We start from the raw sequence: 22719 nt of genomic DNA on the forward strand, positions 1-22719 counted from the left end.
TTAACACAAAGAACTGCGAGTACGGCCATGGCCTTCGTCTTCTGCAGTTCTACGAGCTTGGAGAGAGAGAGAGAGAGAGAGAGAGTTGTTGGCTTTGCAGTAACTCATCTCATTGAATGCTTCCAACGACGCAAAAGTGACAGAATTCAATTCCTGGCAGCGAACCTGGTCCCCCTTTTCTTGAGGCAAGTGCGATTCCAAATTCAACTTCACTCTTCACTGCAATTCCCTCCGTCTAAATCCTCCATTTCAATTTTTATGAATCAATCACTCACTTTAATGCAAACTCATTATTAACTGTCTCTATTGACCCTCCCTTGGTCAAATTCATGCATTTTTTCTGATACCTTTCAGCCTCCCCCTGCATAAATTTCTGGTTCCGCCCCTGGCGTGTAATCTCTGTTCGACACCATCCATTCGCGTTACGTTCTGTTTGTTTGCGAATGTGATTTGTGTAAACTAAGTGTGTCGTGTTGTAGAAGATTGTGCGATCTTTCAACCTCCTTTAGACATTGAAAGAAAGAAACGAAAGTTCTGATTTGATGGATGGTTTCGCAGTAGATGCAGGCGAGAATGAAGAGGCAGCTGGGAGAGAAGGAAATGGAGGTTCTCGGAAAGGTTCACATGTCCGTGCCAAACACAGGCGGTGTAAAAGGTGCATTTCTCTTATATACTTATATATCTATATGTACATACATACATATTTGTATGTATACAAATATTGTCTTGGAGTGGCTAATCACTTTGTTTTCTTTTTTTCTTTCCGTTAAGCCCTTTACTTGTTTGCTTGTTTTATGTAATCTTGCCTCAACCAAAGACCTTAGGTTTACTAGGGAATTGGATTCATTCTTCTAGCCCTGAAATTTTACGGCCAGAGTGTTAATAATTAGAAAAAGAGAAGCAGAGATACTTGTGGTAACACAGAGTCACAGAAGGTACTTCATATGTATGAATGAGGGAAGACTCGCCATAAAAATTAACAAGATTCTGAGAGCTACCTATAAAATATAAGGAGCACTTTGACCCAAATTAATAAGGATTCTGAAAGCTGAATTTTCTGTTATGAAACGTCTGGAGGCTTGTTATTCTATACCTGAGTTACTTTGGCGGCGCATTGTATTGGTGAATGATAAAATGGGAACTTCGCTTGATTATTTGCTATTTTCCGACATTATTGGTCAACTTCCCAGGTAGTTTCTCAATGATAATACGGGAGCCGAACTCACTTCTTGTCTTGCCACCGAAATAAAAATAAATAATAAATAAAACTGAAGGTATAGTTAGTAAATAAAGTTTTTGAGTTTTTGTTTGTCGATAATTTGGGATATGGGAACAAAACAGGAAGTGATTAAGTGCTAAAGTAGGTGTGTATTAGAATCATAACTCTGGCAAGCCATTTTATAAAATTGTGCCCAAATAAGTTAGTCCATAAGGAAAATGATGTATTCCTGAAATTTATGCCCATGGGTTTTCTCAATTTAGACATTTTCATTCTTATCATTCTCTGGTGATCCATTCTGAAAGCTTGTAAATTGAAGATAATAGCTTATCTTTACTGGAAATCTTTCCTACATTAAGCTCTAATACAAAAAGAAGATAAAAGCATTTCCTCTTTGAATATTGACCATTTTTTTTTCTCCAGCACACTTCATTGTATAATAGAGGTCTTTCAAACAACTTTCGCAATCCAAGTAAAATTACGATCTTTGCTTTTACAGTGCTACTGACAGGAACTTGGATAGAGGTGCAGTTTCACCGTCAGTAAAGAATGACTTCAACGAATCATCTGTAATGGCATCAACCTTACTAAATATCATTGGTTTATCTTTTGTATACTGTTATTTATGGAAGATTTTGATGTTACTTATACTGTTATTTATGAATAAGATAAATTGGTCCATTTCCAACTAACTTCATGTCCAGCAGGAATTGCCACCTTCCAGAAGGACTTGTAGAGCAAGGAGTCCCCTTCATGAATACTCCATCAACACTGACAATGATACTACATCAATTCATCGGACCTCTTTGGAGAAAGATGTAAGCTTGGACCACTTCCCTATGATCAAATTAAGATGCTTATTTCATTCCTATTCAAGTTCCTTCAAACTTCATGCTTGAAGTAGTGGCTGGATGTTCCATTGTTGAGTATTCTTGAATCCTTTTTGTTTTCTTCCATGGCCCCTTTCAGTGAATAAATTATGTGTAAATGCATGGCTTCAATCATATCTTTAAGCTATCTAGTACAGTTTGACCTCATCCAGTGTCTAGTACAAATGCCACTATTTTTTCTTTGGCATATTTAAGTTTCTTTTCGGTCCTATACAGTATCCTGAATCATTTCTTACAGTCTCTGAATGCAATAGCAATAGAAGCATACAAAATTATCCCATCTATTCATGAATTCCTATCCTGAATAATTTCTTACAGTGTCTGAATACAATTGTAATAGAAGCGTGCAAAATTATCCCATCTATTCATAAATTCCCCTCAAGCATATAATGCAGATACTGTAAAGACTAACAAGCTTTGGGTGGGAAGAGAAAATTCCACATTCTCAAAAAGGACCTTTTAAAAATTGAATGCTGCTTTTTGCCCGACAGATTGCATGTAGATAGAGAACATTCCTTGAATGTTCTTGCCTGCAATAATGAAACACCAATCTTCTTCAGCATATTTTCATATACTGAATTTCACTTGTGGCATTAATCTGCATTTATTTGTATCAGCTTCCTCTTTTCATAATCTACACATCAACTCTTTTGACATGTAAAGTTCTGATTTGCAGATTGAGAAGCTGCAATTGCGCTTACAGGAAGAGAAATCTATGCGGACAATGCTTGAGAGGGCAATGGGCCGAGCTTCAAGTACTTTATCTCCTGGACACAGACATTTTGCTGCACAGGTAACTTGATTTAGAGAACTCAATTTTGAACATTTTCTGCAAAAAAATTATCTTATTTAAAGCAATTCCTGGAGAAGTGTTGTAATGACTTGCTAACAACCATATTAATTATTTATGCTTGTTATATTTTGCATTGTGGTCCTACTGTTTCCAGTTTTGAACTACTATTGTGAGCTTAATGAAAGTAACCTGGTTCATTGTAGACAAGAGAATTGATAGAGGAGATTGAGCTCCTTGAGGAAGAGGTTGCAAATCGTGAGCAGCATGTTCTCTCCCTCTATAGAAGCATTTTTGAACAATGTGTTAGTAGGCCTCCTTCTGAACAAAGTTCTGTGATGGCTTCACCGGCTCATGTAAAGAATGAACCTAGGAAACACCCAAGTATAATTTCAAGCACTTTTTGTTCTTCAAAAAACTTCCCTCTACGACCTTTCCAAGCTCTGGCTTCTATAAACGACTCAGGCAAAAGAAACTTGCCATTGCAGTCTAAGACAAGACATGCTCTGTTGCTTAGTGGCAAAACCAACATTCAAGTTGAGAAAGTTCGGCCAAACCATGTTAAGGTAGGATACATCGTCCTAAACATTCATCTTTTTTGAAATTGAGGTATACATTAATCCACCTTCAAAGTTTTCTTCAACTGTTGTGCTCTCTTACAGTAGCTCTTGTATAAATTGATTTATTGTCATGATTGAATCTTTTTTGTTTTTTTGCAGGACATGTTATGTTGGATGATTTCCCTGTCTGTTCTAAAGTCATATTTAACCAAATTAAGTTGATATGTTGAAACCTTTTCTTTGCATAATTATGTTTTCATTTTATCTCTTCCTCTATTATATTTCATATTTTTTGTCTAATTACTTTTAGCTATATGTCATGTGTTAAAGAACTAGATCTTTATGTCTTAGGAACTGCTTTCGTTTCACTAAGGAAGGCAACTAACTATACTCCTCTTAGGCTCTTTCACATCTGGTTGTGGGGAGAGTATGTCAAGTGGGGAGGCCTTTGCCTTGCGGTCTTCAGCCCCCTTGGGTAGCTTCCTTGCTCTTCATTTGGCCATGGCCCTTCAAGGTCATTCCCGTGCTTTGCACTGAGAACCTTAAGCTACAATTTGGTAACCTCATTGTCAATGGCCAGGCCTCCTCTCTTGATTGCCCTACCCAAACCATCTGGTTCTATGCCTCTGTTGCTGCTCTTTCATGTTTTGTATGTGGCCCAATCCCGTGGTTTTTTTTATGCATCTTTGTTGATGGGTCTAGCTCCCCTCTTTTTGTTTGTGTTTTGGCCCTTCTGCATTAATTTAATGATAGCAAAAACTATGTACTCTTTGTTGCATCTGGTCTAATCTCCTGCTTTGGTGACTATGCTTTAGTTTTACACTTCTAATGGATTTATTGAGGATTTGAGAAAGCTAAAAGATTACTAATGTTTGAATGGCATTGTTTTAAATTCAAGAGTTAAATAAGCACTAGGTTGCCATCTCACATTCAAGATATCTACAAGGTCACTTTTGCTATGCAGTTGACTTGGACACAAAAGTATTTTGATAAATTCAATTCGAGTGGTCTTTTCTTTTTTTTTTTCAAGTCTCTCTTCATCAAAATTTTCATGCAGGTCTTTCTTTTGATTATTTTGGCACATGGGTGGTAACCCTTGAACACCTAGTTATTATTATTTTTAAATTTACTTCTCAAATAGAAAAAAAAAGCTGTCTCTAGTGTACGAGGCTCCCTGCTTTGCGAATGTCAAGGTGGAAAATTGATGGTTTGTGGCAGAAGCAAATGAATTCTTGTTCCTAACTTGTTCTTGTTTTTGTTTTATGTGTCTCTTCCTTTGACAGGGATATGAGCTGTCCTTGTCCTAACATCACACTTCTCCTTTCTTTCTTTTCTAATTCTTTAAGGCATCCCTGAAAGATTAAACCTGCAGTCTCTGTACTATGTTTTCTGAAAGTTTCATGGGAGTTTATAATCAAATTTTGATTTTCTTTTTTATACTTCATAGAAAACACTCCTAATATTCATGTGGATCAACAGAGTATCTGATATCGTACTTGACTTTTCAGTGTTCTGACCAAAATCCAATTTTGTGAAAATACATTTCTTACAATCAGAAGAGATCCATCTTCAAAATTCTACACATCTAGAGATTAACATTCGTTTCTTTTTGGTATTCTAACGCGTCTTCAAGTGCTATGAAATGAAGCATCACAACTACTGTACTAAATGCAACAATAATCATGGGCCTTAATTCCAGTAGGTGGGGAACTATGATAAACAACCACAAGCCGTAATTCCACTAGGTGGGAACTATGTATTAAATGGTGCAAAAGAAAGAGAGGGGGGGGGGGGGGGGGGGGGGGGAGGAGCTTTAAGTCAAACAAAAACAAAGGCTCAACTTGATACCAATTCCTCTGGTTAGTTTGGATTTTGGATTTTGGTGTTGTTATTTTTGTGTGTAGGATGAAATGCACCTTGTTATTCCAACTTCAGAAAATGTAGATCATTGATGAGAATCTTTAATTGAATGCTGGTGTAGCCAATCTGGTTAATTTTTTCTTTATGATGACAACTACTATGTGCATCTTAGTTTTCAAATTATGTGGGAGAAAGAGAATAAAACAAAAACATATCTGTACCATAATATTCCATGGAAATAGTCCATAAATTTCTGTTATTCTTTCTACTAATTTTCAGTTGTGCATACATTCAGGAACTGCGACCAACTGTGGGCAAAACTTCTATGCTACGAACTCTGAAAGATCATCTCTACCAGTGTCCAAGCCAGTTGTCCGAGGAAATGGTGAGGTGCATGGCTTCAGTTTATTGTTGGTTTTGTAGTTCAGGCTCTACAAATTCAGAACAAAACCAGGCACCTTTTCTCTTGAGGTCATCCACCAAAATTGTAATTCCTCAATGCGGTATCAATGAGGATAGGGATCGGACTTGCAAATCCATGGTTGAAGTATTATCAATATCAGCTGATAAGAACTTCCCACATGCATCTTATGCTCTGAACAACTACAGGTTGGTCCTTGCTTATTGAAAGGAGGTGATAAGAAAAAAAAGAAAATAAAATAATGTTTGATTTTATCTATTCCCTATTTGGAAGAACATAAAATGTCCATTGGACATGAATTGAAGTTTCACTTGAATCCTCTCTTTTCTTCATTTTTAAAGTGTAGATTCGATCTGAATTCAAATCTAGTTGTCTATATTCTACTTAGTTAGCTCAACTATGGAAACCAACTTTTAGCTAAAGTACAAGTGTGTATATATAATAAATACAAGTACAAGAAACATAATGAATCTAATATACACTTTGTTAACATTTATTCTTATTTTCTATTTTAGAGTGCTTGTTGAACAACTGGAAAGGGTGAGTGTGACTCAGATGGAAACCAATGCCAAGATTGCATTTTGGATCAATACCTACAATTCTCTCATCATGCATGTAAAGATCACTAACTGGTAATAATTTGATTTCTCTGTCTTTGTTCCTATAGATCATTTTATATCCATTGCTCTGATTTTTGCAGGCGTATTTAGCATATGGTATACCACACAGCTCTCTGAGAAGGTTAGCCTTGTTTCACAAGGTAGTGCACTTGTTCTTGGGTTTCATTTTTTGTATTTTGTACATTCTGACATATTGAGCTGCTCTATTTTGCATGTATCAGTTCCACATTATGGATGTGCATAATAAGAGTTTTACCATGTAATAATCAGGATCTGATTTTTTTTGGGGGGAGGGGGGAGAGATATACGAGTTGATGCATGGAACAGAAATATCAGTCCCAGTGAAACTTAGAGATCAAAAGAATCTACAAGGCTCTTTAGCTGTCCTAGTTTCATCCCAATCTCGGCATTTTTTTTAATGCAGAAAAATATCATGTATTTTTTTCCTTGTGCTGCATTTGAATCTCTTTAAATATTGTATAGGCGGGATTTTTTCCTTCAGCTGCATTTAACTCTTTAATTTTTCTCTTCTGCTGTTCTTTTCTTTGGAGGACTCCTCATCCTTTGGAATACACTTTTATTCTCTGGCATCAATAATGTTGTCTGTTTTTAAAGAAGAAAACAGGGGGGAAAAAGAAAAAGAAAGCAAGTAAGAAGAAATGAACAAAAATACTTTTGTTTTCTCAGTTTTGATCATTTTCAATCTCAAGTCCTATTCTTTCTTCCAATTAAGCTATGAACAACATTTATTGGAAAAAAGCTTTGAAGAGTCTTCATGCCTCTTCAAAATGAATTCCTTAATTTTGACGTTTCAAATTTTTTATTGAGCTGTGACTTTAATGGGTGGGTTTTGATAAACTACCTTGGTGGAAGTTAAGAAGAGTGAAGGCTCAATCTAAAGGGGTCCCATGGGGTGGGAACCATTATCAGCATTTCTGCCGGTGGTTTCACCTTACCCTTTTATGTTATATTCAAGGCTGAAAAGTTGATGGGTTTCTTTTGTATAGTGCAGGCTGCTTACAACATCAGTGGCCAGATTGTAAGTGCAAATGCAATAGAGCAGTCAATCTTCTGCTTTCATACACCTCGAGTTGGACGGGTACTATGTTGCGCTCCTCTAAAATATCTACATATATGTGGCAGCAGTTCTTGGGTGCTGGTTACTCATTATTGAATAATTAGGTTGGATTACAGCAATTGCATCCCATAAACTGATTTCAGTGATATGTATTGCCAGATTTTATGTTATTCTATACTACTTCTTGCCTTCTTAGGATTTAGTGATTCCTATGGGGTTGTATGGAGGATATAACTTACAAGCTTATGTCTTGGTTAACAGAAAGAATCATTTGTGCACACCTAGCTGCATTGACACTGCATATTTATGCAATTCTTCCTCCAACCACATTGAATATTTTCTAAGAAAAATGTGTGATCCTTGGGTAGCATTAAACGGCATGCCTGTTTTGCTTGATTTATACTTAATAGACTAATTTTTCATCAAGGGAATTAAGAAAGCTGAAAGTAATCACCAGTTCCCTAATCTGACTGCACAGAGAGGGGTGGGGGGAGATGTAGATTGGGAAGTGATCTTGGTAGTTTAGCTTTAACCATTGGACTATTGGCAAATGGCCTCTTTTGTACCATGTTAACAGTTTTGGATGATAACCTTCTAGGCATGTCCATTAATGTATCAAACAAAATGGATTGGTTTCCTTCTTCCAGTTATTTTATTTTTCTTACCCTTTCTCTTCTATTTTTATTTCTTTATTTCTTTTTTGGGTACTATCTTGTTTTTGCATGAATTACAGTGGTTGGAGATTGTCCTGTCAACTGCCATGAGAAAAAGATCTGCAGAAGAAAGGCAACGCATCAAGTCCAAATTTAGTATTCAGACTTCCCCGAGTCTTGCTTGCTTTGCCCTTTGTACTGGAGCTTTCTCGGATCCTGTGGTAACTCCTTGCCTCCTTTACATTTTCCTTTCTTTTTCACGTCATCTTTGAATGACTGTTGAAATTATATTTATGTGGTATCGGTTAGTATGGATATTAAGGAGACTTTTGTCCTTTTCACGTTAGTCAATATCTTTGAATCTCCTTTATCTGAGTTGCAGTTTCCACCACATTTAATTAGCAAATATATTTATGATTATTTTAGAAGTTTCAGGAACATTTGCCATTACATATCTTTGGTAATGAACCATTCTTCTTTTCTTGTTTGGGTGGGAAAGGGGAACCTTTCCAGCCATGACAGAATGTGCCTCATTTCTGAACAGAATTTAATATATTAGACTGAGCCTGTCCAGGAAGCACCTCGGTTGCCCCCCTACCAATAACCAGAAACATGTAGTGAGTGGTGGAGTCAGAAATTTTATCAGTTTTCATCCATCAACCTCTTTGCTAATATCATCTTTTCAGCTCATCGTTATATAAAATATACTAGAACACCACCTTTCTATAGATAGCACAGTAGACTGCTTTTCTTCAAGAGCCAACTGTCCTAAAATGAATGCCATAAACTAGTGCAATATTTCTGAAGACTAGTCTCACAAAATAGAGAAGATTATATTAATAAAAGTTTGTGGCTCAGTGATAAATATGAACACAAAAGTAAGATTCCAGCCTTAATCCCACTAGGTGGGAATCTAAAACTCTAATGAAAGCTAAATAATTTATTAAAAAAATGTATCCCTTTGTCATTACTTGAAAATCAGTAAATGTCATTTATATCTAAAATTTTGATTTATAGGCTTCTCTTGATTAATTTTGTTGAAGACAATGTGTCAAATGATTCTCCTCCTATAGCCCCTTGAAGAGATAGGTTCTAGAACACTTCTTCTCTATGGCTCAAGCCCTCCCACACACGTGTCTGTATTCATGCATGTGTACAAATATATTATTTTCTTAATAAATACGTGTAAATTCTTTTTCTATAACATTGCATAATGACCTAAGTATGTTAGATGGAACATGGACATATCAGAGTCAATTGAAAAAATAAAGATACAAACAAGACAAATGAAATATATATTTTAGCTCAATATGTTACAAATAGATTTATGTTTTATCATTCAATATTGTTGGTATTCATGTACAATGTTCATACCACGGATGAATAAATAAAACTCTCAATTCCCATATAAATAAAAAGTAATAAAAAAATACCCAATTAAACCATATAGTACACTTGTTAACAATAATTAATAAAAAGAAAAACATAATTCATTTGAATAAAAAATACTATATAATCTAATAAAATTTCACCATCTAATGCGTTTCAAACTCGTAAGTTGACAAAGGAAAAAAAAAAAAGATTGTACAACACATTATAGGGAATGTGTATATCTATATATTAACAGACGATAGTGTACTCATCTCACATAGATACTGATGTGTATACCTATAATTCTATTTATTACTCTTGCAAGTTGCAATATATGATCTTTTGAAGACTTAATATGATTGAATAGCCACCTTTTTTTATAATCTATATTATTAGAAAAAGGGAGTGGCGGCAGCGCGGGGGGGGGGGTATTAAGGGGGGTTTAAAGTTGACAAGACTGTTTTCTATCAAGTCTTGAAAGAGTAAACCAGAGGAGTAAAATTTATTAGGACTCCATTTTGGTTTTTTATAGATCATACATTTTGAAAAACTAGCAAGTATGAGATAGAAGTACTAATTGTTGGCATGTACAAGACGAAATAACTTATAAGCATGACATATTTTCCATAGAACTTTTTGATAACATCCATACGATACACCCATATTGTTATTTTTTAAATTCTCATACCTTTTTCCCTATAATTTATTATTGTAAAATATTATACATATGATATATCATTTTTGTATGTCTTATTCTATAGTACTATGATATTAAGATAATAGGGAATCCTTTGTTTTTCTCATTTTGTATTCCCAATATAATTTTGAATGTGAAGCAGTTAGACCAAATAATATCCCATTAGAAGCATGGAAATACATGAGAAGAGGGTATTTTTTTAGTTAAGAAAATTATTTAATGTGTTCCTTAAATAAAAAAATATGCCAAACGAGTGGAGGAAGAGCACTTTAGTGTCTATTTATAAGAATAAAGGAAATGCTCAAAGTTGTGGAAATTATAGGGGAATCAAGCTAGTAAGCCACACTATGAAACTTTGGGAGAGAGTGACTGAGCTAAAGTTAAGAAGAGAAACCAATGTATCTCTAAACTAGTTTGATTTCATACATCGTAGGTTAATGATGGAAGCTATATACTTGAAAAGCACCTAATGGGAAGATATAGAAATAAACGAAAGGATTTACATATGATTATAGATTTAGAATAATTCATAAAAATAAATAGTCCAAATTGCTTATATACATATGATGTTTATAGATGGTCTTTGAGAAGAAAAGAGTCCAAATTGCTTATATACATGTTATTCAAGAAATGTATATCTAGGATCTGAATCAATTACTAGAGCAAAGAGATAAAGACTTGATGTAGATCCTTGACATAATCTAATTATAATTGAAAAAATATCAGTAATTCTTCCATATGTTATGATGTGTGTTTTTTCTTTATAATACATGTATTGGTGTATGCTATTTGCAGATGACATTGTCTTAATGGATGAGACAGTAGAAAGCGTGAATACTAAGCTCAAGATATGGAGAAATGCTTTAAAATCTAGAGATTTTAAGTTAAGCAGAGTGAAAATCAAATATATGGAAAATAAGTTCATCAAAATATAAATATGGCTTACGTTACGGTAAAACTTGAAAATTAAGTCATCCCAAGAAAATATTAGTTCAGATATCTTAGATCAATCACCCAAAAAGATAGAGAGATTAATAAGAATGTTATCCTTAGAATTAAGGTATGATGATTCAAATGGAAAAGTGCATTTGCATTTTATATGGCAGTAAGATTTGTCAAAGCTAAAAGAAAAATTTATAAGATGGTTGTAAGACTAACTTTGTTCTATAACATAGAATGTTGGGAATTAAAGCACCAAGATGTGTAAAATATGAGCGTAATAGAGATGGGGATATTATGATGTATGTGTAGCCATACAAAAAAAAGATAAATTAGAAATAAGATTATTAATAATAAGGTTGCAATAGCTCCTATGAAGATAAGACGTATGAGACACAATTAAGATAATTTGATCATGTGATAAGAAAACCAATAGAGAATCCTATGGGGAGAGTGGATGGAATGAAACAAATATTTAGCAAAAGAGGTAGAGGAAGTCCAAAAAAACTTAGTGGGAGACTCTTAGATGTGACATAAGTTGTAAGGTCTTATAGAAGATATGGCAATAAATATAAATGATTGGTGAACCAGAATTTATGTAGCTAACCCTACCTAGTGAGATTAAGGGTTATTGTTGTTGTTGCTTAAACAAAGTTAAAAGTTTAGGTGATGTTTGACAAATATTTCAATTTTGTGTTTTCAGTTTTCTATTTTAGTTTTTATTTATTTGTGTTAAATATCTTTTTTAAGAAAAAGTGAAAATTGAATGTGTTGTTTAATAATTTTGCATTTTTTTTAGAATTAAAGAAAACTATATATAGTGTTTGATACAATTTTTGTTTCTTTTATCTAGCAACTAAATAATTGTGATAATTCAATTTATATTGAAAGAATGCCCTTATATAGACAATTTTTTATTTTTTTCTTCTTTCTTTTAACCACCACCAACGAACCTAAACCCACTTATCATGAACCTGGATTCAAAGAAGAAAAATGAAAAGGAAGAAAGGAAGACGAAGATCAAGGTGGTTGAGGGAGAGCATAGGGATGGAGAAGGAAGATGAAGAAGAAATGAAAAAAGAAAAAATGAGTTCGGGCACAGGATGGAGAAGAAAATGAAAAATCTGGAAAGACCTTTTTGATATTTTCATTTTTGTAAATTTTTTCCAAAATTTTACTTTTAAAAAAAATTAAAACAGGTAACCAAACTCCATTTCCTGTTTTCATTTTCCTAAGATTAAAAAGTCTAAAGGAGAGATAATGGGTACAAAAAACATACTGTTTAGTGTTGTTGTTTATCTGAGTTTACTTCAAAACTTGCCATGCGCTTTGCTTGTGCCTTAGCAATGGATGCATTTGTTCTGCTCTAAGTGTTTTCAAATTATGTTTGCTTTTGAAATAACAACATATCCAGCCTTTATTCCACTATGTGGGGTCGGCTACATGAATTCTAGACTTTCATGTATTTCTGTCGGATCATGCTAGATGTACAACAAATTTGTACATCTTGGGCTACATCAAGGGGTATAAAGACTAAAATGTCCTGCGCCTCACATGCGCCTCATGAGGGGCTTTTTTGTCATTGATACACCTTTGTGTAGCGCAAGGTGTACACAAAGGTGTACCAATAGCATTATCCATTTCTGTCTTTTGTCATATTTTCATTTAGATTCATACACTTCATATCAAACTTTAATGTCTCTCACAAAGTCTTCTTAGGTCTACTTCTACTTCTTTTTTTGACTAATTGTTCCATTTCATCAACTCTCCTCATAGGAGTGTCTCTTGGTTTCCTTCTCACATGATCAAACCATCTTAGTCTAGTCTTTCTCATCTTCTCCTTGATTGGCACTACTCCTACCTTATTATGAATAACTTCATTTCTAATTTTATCTTTTCTTGTATGGCCGCACATCCATCTTAACATTCTCATCTCCGCTACATTCGTTTTTTGCTCATGCTAGTATTTGACTGCCCAACATTCTGAGCCATACAACAAGACTGGTCTTATAGCTGTCCTATAGAATTTTCCTTTTAGTTTTAATGGGATTTTACCATCACATAACACCCTCGATGCATTTTTCCATTTTAGCCAACCTGCCTTAATTCTATGTGTGACATCCTCGTGAATTTCTCCATCTTTTTGAATCACTGATCCCAAATATCGAAAATGGTCTTTTCTTTGTAAGATTTGGTCTTCCAATTTTATTATAACATCCTCCACTCTTGCATTCTTACTAAATTTACATTCCATATATTCTATTTTCTTTCTACTTAATTTAAATCCCTTAGATTCTAAATTATTTCTCTACAACTCAAACTTAGTGTTCACTCCTTCTTTTGTTTTATCCACCAACACTATGTCATATGCAAATAGCATACACCATGGCACATGTGTTTGAATATCTTTAGTGAGTTCATCCATTACTAGGGCAAATAAGTATGGATTTAGTGCAGAACCTCGATGCAGTTCTATTGTAATTTTAAACGGTTCAGTGTCCCCTCTGCATGTTCTGACTCTTATCTCTGCACCGTGATACATGTCCTTAAGGGTTTGTATATAGGCTATTCGGACTCTTTTCTTCTCTAAAACCCTCCATAATTCTTCTCTAGAGACCCTATCATAGGCATTTTCTAGATCTATAAACACCATATGTAGGTCCTTCTGATGATCTCGATACCTTTCTATTAGGCGCCTCAGTAGGTATATAACTTCCATTGTTGACCTACCAGGTATGAAACTAAACTGATTTTCTGATACCTCTGTTTCTTTTCTGAGCCTCTGCTCTATTACTCTCTCCCAGAGTTTTATGGTATGGCTCATTAACTTAATTCCTCTGTAATTTTCACAGTTTTGAACATCTCATTTGTTCTTGTATATAGGAACCAAAGTACTCTTCCTCCACTCATCTGGCATCTTTTTTGATTTAAGCATTGCGTTAAATAATTTCGTTAGCCAGGAGATGCCCTCTTCTCCCATGCATTTCCATGCTTCTATTGGTATATTATCCGGTCCCACCACCTTATGATTTTTCATCTTTTTTAATGCTTGCCTTATTTCATTTGAACTTATGCGTCGATAAAATGTATATCTCACATCCTCTTCGGAGTTACTAAGATGTCCCAACCTAACTCTTGTGTCGCCACCATCAGTGAATAATTTTGTGAAATACTCCTTCCATCTCTCCTTAATCGCTCCCTTATTCACTAATACATTTTGATTTTCATCTTTTATGCATTTCACTTGATTTAAATCCCTTATTTTTCTTTCTCTTGCTTTAGCTAATTTATATATATCCCTTTCTCCATCTTTTGTATCAAGTCGTTTATATAGATTCTCATATGCTTTTGACCTTGCTTCACTAACAGCTCTTTTTGCTGCATTTTTTGCTTCTTTATAATTTTTTGATTTTCTTCATTGTTACACTAATATACAGTCTTATAACAAGTTTTCTTATTTTTAATTTTCAATTGTACTTCTTCATTCCACCATCAAGACTCCTTAAGGCTAGGGGCTCTACCATTTGTCTCTCCAAGGACTACCTTTGCCGTGCTTCTTAGGGCATTAGCCATTTCTCTCCACATTTGGTTTGTCTGTCCTTCTCCATTTCATTCCCTTCTACCCCTTAATTTTTCTTTGAAGATTAGTTGTTTCTCCCCTTTTAAATGCCATCACTTGATTCTTAGGTTTTGTTTTATGTGATTTTTTCTCTTCCAATTTCTTACTTGGACGTCAAGTACTAGAAGTCTATGTTGAGTAGTCAAACACTCTCCCGGTATCACCTTACAATCCCTACAACATATCCGATCCTCTTGTCTCATGAGGAAGTAATCTATTTGGGTGCTTGATATGCCATTTTTATATGTGATTAAGTGTTCGTCCTGTTTTTTGAACCTAGTATTGGTTATGATGAGCCCATATGTCATAGCAAAATCTAGAATAGACTTACCCTCATTATTAATTTCCCTGAATCCATACCCTCCATGTACCTCTCTATAGCCGTTTCCATCTCTACTCACGTGCCCATTTAAGTCACCACCTATAATCACTTTCTCTGCTCTTGGTATCATTTGTATGAATCCCTCTAGGTCCTCCCAGAATTTTACTTTTATCTCCTCACCTAACCCCGCTTGTGGTGCATATGTACTAAAGATATTCATAGTCATTCTTCATAGACTAACCTTCACCATAATAATCTTATCCCCTATTCTCTTTACATCCACCACCTCATCTACTAAACTTTTGAAATAGCAAAATATAATAGAAATATTTGGATGAGTGCTCAATATGTGTGATATGTGGGCATGTCATGCCTTCTTATATTAAGGTAGCTAAGTGGATAATAGCCAAGTAACATGTCAACACATAATCAAAAAAGGACAATAAAATAATAAAAGAAATAGGAATTTAAAGAATATTTGTTAAAAAACAATATAGTTAATGTATAAATTAGAAAATTAACTAAAAATGTGCAACATTGTTACGAGACAAGAAGGGCAAGAAGATGTAAAAAAATGCCTCATCCAATCCTTCCATTCTTAGATCTCAACTTAAATGGTAAAGCGAAGTCTACTGTCAAATTACAAGAATGCCATCTACTGAAATATCTAACTAATACAGAAAACAAAACAGACAAAATACAAAGAAAATGAATTGAAAAATACAAGAACTTAATACTCCCCCTCAAGATGGACCGTGAACATGAAGCACAACCATCTTGGCTAACAAAGACTGCAATTGAGAAATTGGTAATGGCTTGGTAAAAAGATCAGCTAGCACTGATCTAATAGGCAGCAACTTGAACAGACCCTCCTGCAACTTATCTCAAACGAAATGACAATCCAATTCAATATGCTTGGTGCGCTCATGAAAAACTGGATTGGAAGCTATATGAATCGCAGCCTGATTATCACAAAATAAGAGAGGAGGAGTCATAGTAGAAATCTAGAAATTAGATAAAAGTTGGTGTAGCCATACAATTTCACTAATAGTAGATGCAAGAGCCCTATACTCAGCTTCAGCAGAAGATAGAGATACTGTGGTCTGCTTCTTAGCCTTCCAAGATATTAAGGAATCACCAAGAAACACACAAAACCCTATAACAGACCTTCTAGTGTCCAAGCAAGATCCCCAATCTGCATCAAAAAATGCTCTAAGCTGCAGTGAAGAGGAAGCAGAAAAAAACAAGCCTTGACCGGGAGAAGCCTTAAGATATCGCAACAAATGATGGGCTGCATCAAGGTGAGGCTTCCTAGGCTTAGAGACATATTGAGTAAGCTTATGAACAGCAAAGGTGATATCCGGTTGAGAAATGGTTAAGTAAATAAGCCTCCCAATGAGCCTCCTATAGGCAGACACATCTTCAAGTAAATCACCTTCATCAGAACTCAACCTTACATTGGGAACCATTGGAACAGCAGCAAGTTTACCAGACAAGAAGCCTGTGTCTTCAAGAAGCTGTAGGGCATAGTGCCTTTGTGAGAAGAAAATACCCTTAGAAGACTGTCCAATCTCAAGACCGAGGAAATATCTTAGGCGGCCAAGATCCTTAAGCTTGAATCGACTATGAAGGAAGGACTTAAGATAGGTTATGGCTACAACATCTGAACCCGTGATGATTATATCATCAACATAGATGAGCAGGGCCACAAAGGAAGAACCAACACCTTTTGTAAACAAAGAATAGTCAGACTTGGATTGATTGAAGCCATACTCAACAAGAGCAGATGAGAATTTAGAAAACCATTGTCTAGAAACCTGTTTGAGCCCATAAATGGACTTGTGAAGCCTACACACCAAACGCTCCCCCTTAGGTGGAGCACCAATCTTAAGAGTATAACCAAGAGGAAGATCCATATAAACTTCCTCAAAAAGATCCCCATTGAATTATTAATATCTAGTTGAATAAGAGGCCATTTATGAATAGCTGCCAAAGCCAACAAAACCTTGACAGTGACCAATTTGGCAACGGGGGAAATTGTATCAAAAAAATCCAACCCCTCTTGTTGTGTGTATCCCTTTGCCACTAGACGAGCTTTATATCTCTTAATAGAGCCATCTGATTTATACTTGATCTTATATACCCATTTGCACCCAATAGCATGCTTACCATGAGGTAATGGAGTAACTGCCCGAGTATGATTCATCTGCATAGCTTCTAACTCTGCTGTCATATCATCCCTCCAGTGCTTATAGGGCACTGCTTGATGATAAAATTGAGGCTCAGGATTAGAAGAAATATTAAGAAGCAAATGCTTATGAGAAGAAGACAAATTTGAGTAAGAAATAAAGTGGTCAAGAGGATACAAAGATTTGGTAGAGGATTGAGAACTCTATGATAATAGATTGCAATGGAAGTCTTGGAGATAAGGAGGAGGCCTTGAGACCCTTGTAGATCTGCAAGGAGGAATATGAGGACAAGGGGAGCCTAAGATGGAACCATCAACATCAGGAGTGTTAATCTTAGCTGGGAAAGAATCAGCATGATAAGAGGTGATATTTGGGTCAATAACAGGTTGATGTTGAGGCTGAGGGATAACCAAATCAGGAAGAGGATCCACCATATCATGAGAAGAGTCAATATTATGAAAAGGAAAAACATTCTCATGAAAGATAACATCCCGGGAAACAAATAATTGTTTTGTAGCGATATTATACAGCCTATATCCTTTCATTCCAGGAAAATATCCAAGAAAAACACAAGCAACAGCTCTAGGAGAGAATTTGGTTCTATGAGATAATAATGTAGAGGCATAGCAAAGACAACCAAGCACTCTAAAACAATTGTAATTCACAGGTAATTGATAAAGAAGTTGATAAGGAGACTGTTGATTCAATATTGGTGTAGGAGTACGATTGATTAAGAAAGTGGCAGTGAGTATGCACTCACCCCAAAATTGAATAAGAACTCTAGATTGAAACAACAGTGCCCTAGCAATGCTAAGGAGGTGTTGATGCTTACGTTCCACTACAGAGTTCTATTCAGGCCTCTCAACACAAGAAAACTGATGTAAGACTCCCTTAGAGGCAAAATAGTCTTGAAATTTCAATTCAGGTGCATTGTCAGATCTAAACTTCTTCACCTTAACACTAAACTGAGTTTCCTCCATATTAAAGAACATGGGAATTTTGTCTCTAGCTTCAGATTTATGTCTCATTAAAAACACCCAAGTGAATCGTGTGCAATCATAAACTAAAGTCAAGAAATATCTATGACCAGCATGTGTAGGAACATGATATGGACCCCAAGTGTCACAATGAATAAGATCAAAAGCATGCTGAGATAAGTGATTATGAGAAACAAAAGACAACCTCCTTTGTTTAGCTAAAGGACATATTGAACAATAAGAATCAACACTATCATTTCCAAACAGCAACAAATGTTTTAATCTGTCCAATTTTTCAAAAGAAAGATGTCCAAGTCTATTGTGCCAAGTATTTCGACTTACAACCTGTGTCACATTGACACTATTAAAAGTGTTTGTCAAAGATTTAGCATCAAGCACATAAAGGCCTTCATGAAGCCTACCCCTGCCAATCATCTGCGAAAGCTGTACATCCTAAACAATACATAAACCAAAAGAAAAACTGAGGCTCATAGCATTCCTTCTTACTAGAGCACTCGCTGATAGTAAATTGAACTTGAATTGTGGCGCAAATAACATATTTTCTAGCACCAAATGCTGACTAATCCTCACATCCCTTATATACTGAACAGATATCCGAGAGTGATCAGGTAAAGTAACGTATGTGTCATTAACAGGTCGTAAGCAATGAAAAGAAGTCTTGCTAAAGCACACATGACTAGTAGCTCCTGAATCTATTATCCAATACCTAGGGTTATTTAGCATTGGACTAATTGATATAGAAAAGCAACTACCTGATGCTTGCTCTTGTGGAGCATCAGGTTCTATCTTCATCTTTGATACCCCAAAAAAACTCAACATACTCAACAAGTGTTGGTACTGAGCAGGATTCAATGTTTGTACAAAGTCTCCAACTTGACTACTATAACAGTTTTCAACATCCTGCCCCACTACAGCAACATTTACTTGATTAGGAGCATTACTAGTATTGTTTTGATTAGTAAACTTATGTTTCACCTTATATCCTGGGGGATAACTGTGCAATTTATAGCACTTCTCTATGGTATGACCATGATATCCACAATGTGTGCATATTGATCTCTCCTTCTTCTGACTAGATTTATTATGATTAGACTTGTTCACTTCATACTTGACATTAAAAGAAACAGAATTAGTATTCACATGTCCTACCACACTTCTCTGTTTCTCCTCTTGTGATATTAAGGAAAACACTTTGTTAATTGGAGGAATATGATCCATTAATAACAGTTGAGCTCTTACTTGAGAGAAAGATTCATTCAATCCCATCAAAAAGGACATAATATACTCCATCTGATAATGGTCTGCCAAAGCCCTAATACCACCACAAGAATAGCTTGCACAACTACAAGTAGGCCTAAAATTACCAAGTTCATCCCATATTGTCTTAAGCTTTGTAAAATAAGCACTTACAAACATGAAACCCTGAGATAGGTTCACTAACTCACCCCTCAATTGAAAAATTCTTGGCCCGTTGCTTTGCTGATATCGCTCATTGAGATCAATCCAAATGTCTCGAGTAGACTTGAAGTAAATCATACTAGCCGAGATCTCCTTCGAAACAGAGATAAGGATCCACGAGATAACCGTATTATTATTTCTAACCCAAGCATTGAGTAAAGAAACATCACCTGGTGTAGGTCGTGGAATAGTGCCATCTATAAACCCTAACTTGTTTTTCATCGATAGAGCAATTACCATTGCACGACTCCATGAGACGTAGTTATCCCCTGTCAAAGGTTGAGAAACCAAAAGAAGACTCGGACTGTCCAAGTGATGCAAGAAAAACGGACTCGAACCATCGTCCACAACAGAGTTAACCTCAACAAGGAAGAGGATAAATCTGGATTTTCCATTGCTATACAACGAACAAATAGTCTGAGCAAAGGATGTGAAAGTAATCGATCTCCGAACAAAGGAGATTCGTAAGCAATCAGAGAGAAATCAGGAAGGAGTTACAAATCTCTAAACAACAGAGATTCGTACCAGTTACCAGTCACCGGAGAAGAATAACACGATGCTAAAATCAACGAAAATGATAAACGAAACAAGCAAAAGGAATACCTAAGGCTCGATGTCGAAGACCGACGGAGAAGAAGATGACGTTAGAGATCGAAGATCGACAATCGAATGACCTAGGGTTTTGAAGATTGCTCTAATACTATGTTACGAGACAAGAAGGGCAAGAAGATGTAAAAAAATGCCTCATCCAATGCTTCCATTCTTAGATCTCAGCTTAAATAGTAAAGCAAAGTCTACTGAAATATCTAACTAATACAGCAACTAACTAAAACAGAAAACAAAACAGACAAAATACAAAGAAAATGAATTGAAAAATACAAGAACTTAATAACATTTTAAATTGACCCCACCTTTTTTCTCTTATGATAAAAGTTTTTAAAAAAATTATTTGGCTTCAAATACAAATTTTCCAAAAGTTTTTGCTATAGCAGTATAAAAAATTCAAAGTTTTGATCAGTTCAATTGAACCCAGTGGTTTCTACTTGGCTCTGTTTGTTCTTGAAATTGCCTCTTTTGGAGGTCTTTTTAAGGGTGCCAAATAGAAATGAAGCTGAAACCACAGATACTAGTTTAACATCCCAATATTTATTTGGACTTTAACCTGAGAAGCAGGGATGCAATTCTAGATTTAGATTGGTGATTCGGAGAACATGATAATAATATGACAAGAAATTGTATTTTATTTACTTATATCAGATATCTTATCTCCCTAGAAATAATAAATTCTCAATTCACAAACATACAGTTTATCAGCGATATATATGATATACACAAAAATAGACAAAAATTATATTTGATAGTTAAGAAATTATTCTTAACAACAGGTAAATTCAAAATTCAGTAGAAATGAAGAAGAACAAAAATTTAACTTCTGACTTTTAGGTGAATCCAAAAGCTTCCAAATGATAGTCATGAGTTAGCATAATTGAACAAATAATGCAGCATGCTAGATACGAATTTTGAGATGTCCAATGAACATGCAAGATATATGTTGTATACGTAGGTGGAACCCTTTTTTAAAAGTTTGAGCTTCATGTAAGTTTTTCTCCATAAATTAAGTTAGACATGTAATGGTGATCCTGTTCCTGTTCTGCTGTTGAAAATAAGTGTTTCATCAGCTTTACATAAGCGCTGTTTAAAATTATGAGTTCCTTTAGCCATGAGGCTGTTGCCAGAAATTGTTATGATGCATCAAAACCAGTTGATAGATCTTCAGTTTGTTGAACTTCTGTAGCTGAAAGTCTACACGGCTTCAAATGTTAAAGAGGAACTGGAGGCAGCGAAAAGGGAGTTTCTTCAAGCAAACATAATTGTTAAGAAGTCAAAGAAGGTGTTTCTGCCAAAGGTCCTCGAAAGATTTGCTAAAGAAGCCTCTCTTAGGTCAGATGATCTTATTAACTGGGTTACTGAAAATGTTGATAAGAAGCTTAGTGATTCAATACAGAAATGTGTCGATCGGAAAACCAGCCGTAAGCCATCACAGGTCATCGAGTGGTTACCTTATAATCCAAGGTTCAGGTATGTTTTCTCCAAGGATCTAATGGAGAAGCAATGGCGGCTGTGACAATCTTTAATGATTCTTGGGAAGGAATGTACCTTGGCATGAACACTCATTGTTATGTATGTGCAAAGGAGACCATGTTCGTACTTCATAATGCCAAAGATCCTACTTGTATATTTACTGTTTCTATTTGCTGATTTAGGGTGCATCTATCTGGTCTTTGATCCAGAGTTACCTCTGTGGATGTGTCATAACTTAAATGGGTAGGATCAACTCGTGATGGATGGGGCTGACTCAACTATTTCATAGGATCAAGGTTAACATTTTGTTGACTGATTTCCATTGGAAAATCTACTTCCCAAACATAGCGGTAATATGTTGCCTTTTTCCCACAGAAATTTGGGATTTTCCAATTTAGTGCATTCTACTAATCCTACCATTACTCCAGTTTCACGTTTCTGGAAAATTTTGTAGCGAGCTGGCCTCCTGGTGGAACTTGACTGTATTCCATGATGCCACGCAGAACTGAGTTTTGAAACTTTGTTATTCCTCCTTTTTCCTAGTCAATATTCCTTGATTTAAAATTTTTTTAGGAACAAGAGCACAATAATAGATGAGGCGTGATAGTAAAGATTAGGTGTTTCTTTGTGACTTAAAAGATCATGTTTCAGTTGTCAAAATTGTCTTTTGCGAGCAATAATAAGACTATAGAGAAATGACTCTTTCTTGTGGTCTTGCAGAGCAGATAATGTTATATATATTGATCATCCATTCTTAAAAATGCCATAACAATTTGGAGGCAAGCAATGTTTGATGGGAATTGAATCCTAAAACTCATAAGCAAGTTACAAAAAGTATCATGACTTATGAGTTTAGAAGCTATGTTGATGTGCAACACCTAAGTTTAGAAGTCTTAAACCTATGTGTGTTAACGTTCATTTTATTTTAAATACATAAATAAAATAAATTCATT

At 35.2% G+C, this 22719-nt stretch overlaps 1 protein-coding gene across 2 annotated transcripts; it reads left to right on the top strand.

Annotated features, from left to right (window-relative positions):
- Window positions 1-208: 208 nt before the first annotated feature.
- On the top strand, window positions 209-21954 carry LOC127786923 (uncharacterized). Of its 2 annotated transcripts, none has more exons than XM_052314688.1 (11): window positions 209-655; window positions 1719-1788; window positions 1924-2037; window positions 2786-2902; window positions 3106-3465; window positions 5615-5928; window positions 6256-6355; window positions 6441-6500; window positions 7373-7459; window positions 8172-8312; window positions 21480-21954. In XM_052314688.1, the coding sequence occupies exons 1-11, from the start codon at window positions 543-545 to the stop codon at window positions 21807-21809; spliced, it is 1806 nt and encodes a 601-aa protein (XP_052170648.1). In that variant the 5' UTR covers window positions 209-542; the 3' UTR covers window positions 21810-21954. The 2 variants fall into 2 exon arrangements, with proteins under 2 accessions (XP_052170648.1, XP_052170650.1); XM_052314690.1 differs by having other exon boundaries at window positions 210-655; window positions 1927-2037.
- Window positions 21955-22719: the final 765 nt, after the last annotated feature.

Source organism: Diospyros lotus, chromosome 12, assembly GCF_014633365.1.
Source record: "Diospyros lotus cultivar Yz01 chromosome 12, ASM1463336v1, whole genome shotgun sequence".
Classification (NCBI taxonomy): domain Eukaryota; kingdom Viridiplantae; phylum Streptophyta; class Magnoliopsida; order Ericales; family Ebenaceae; genus Diospyros; species Diospyros lotus.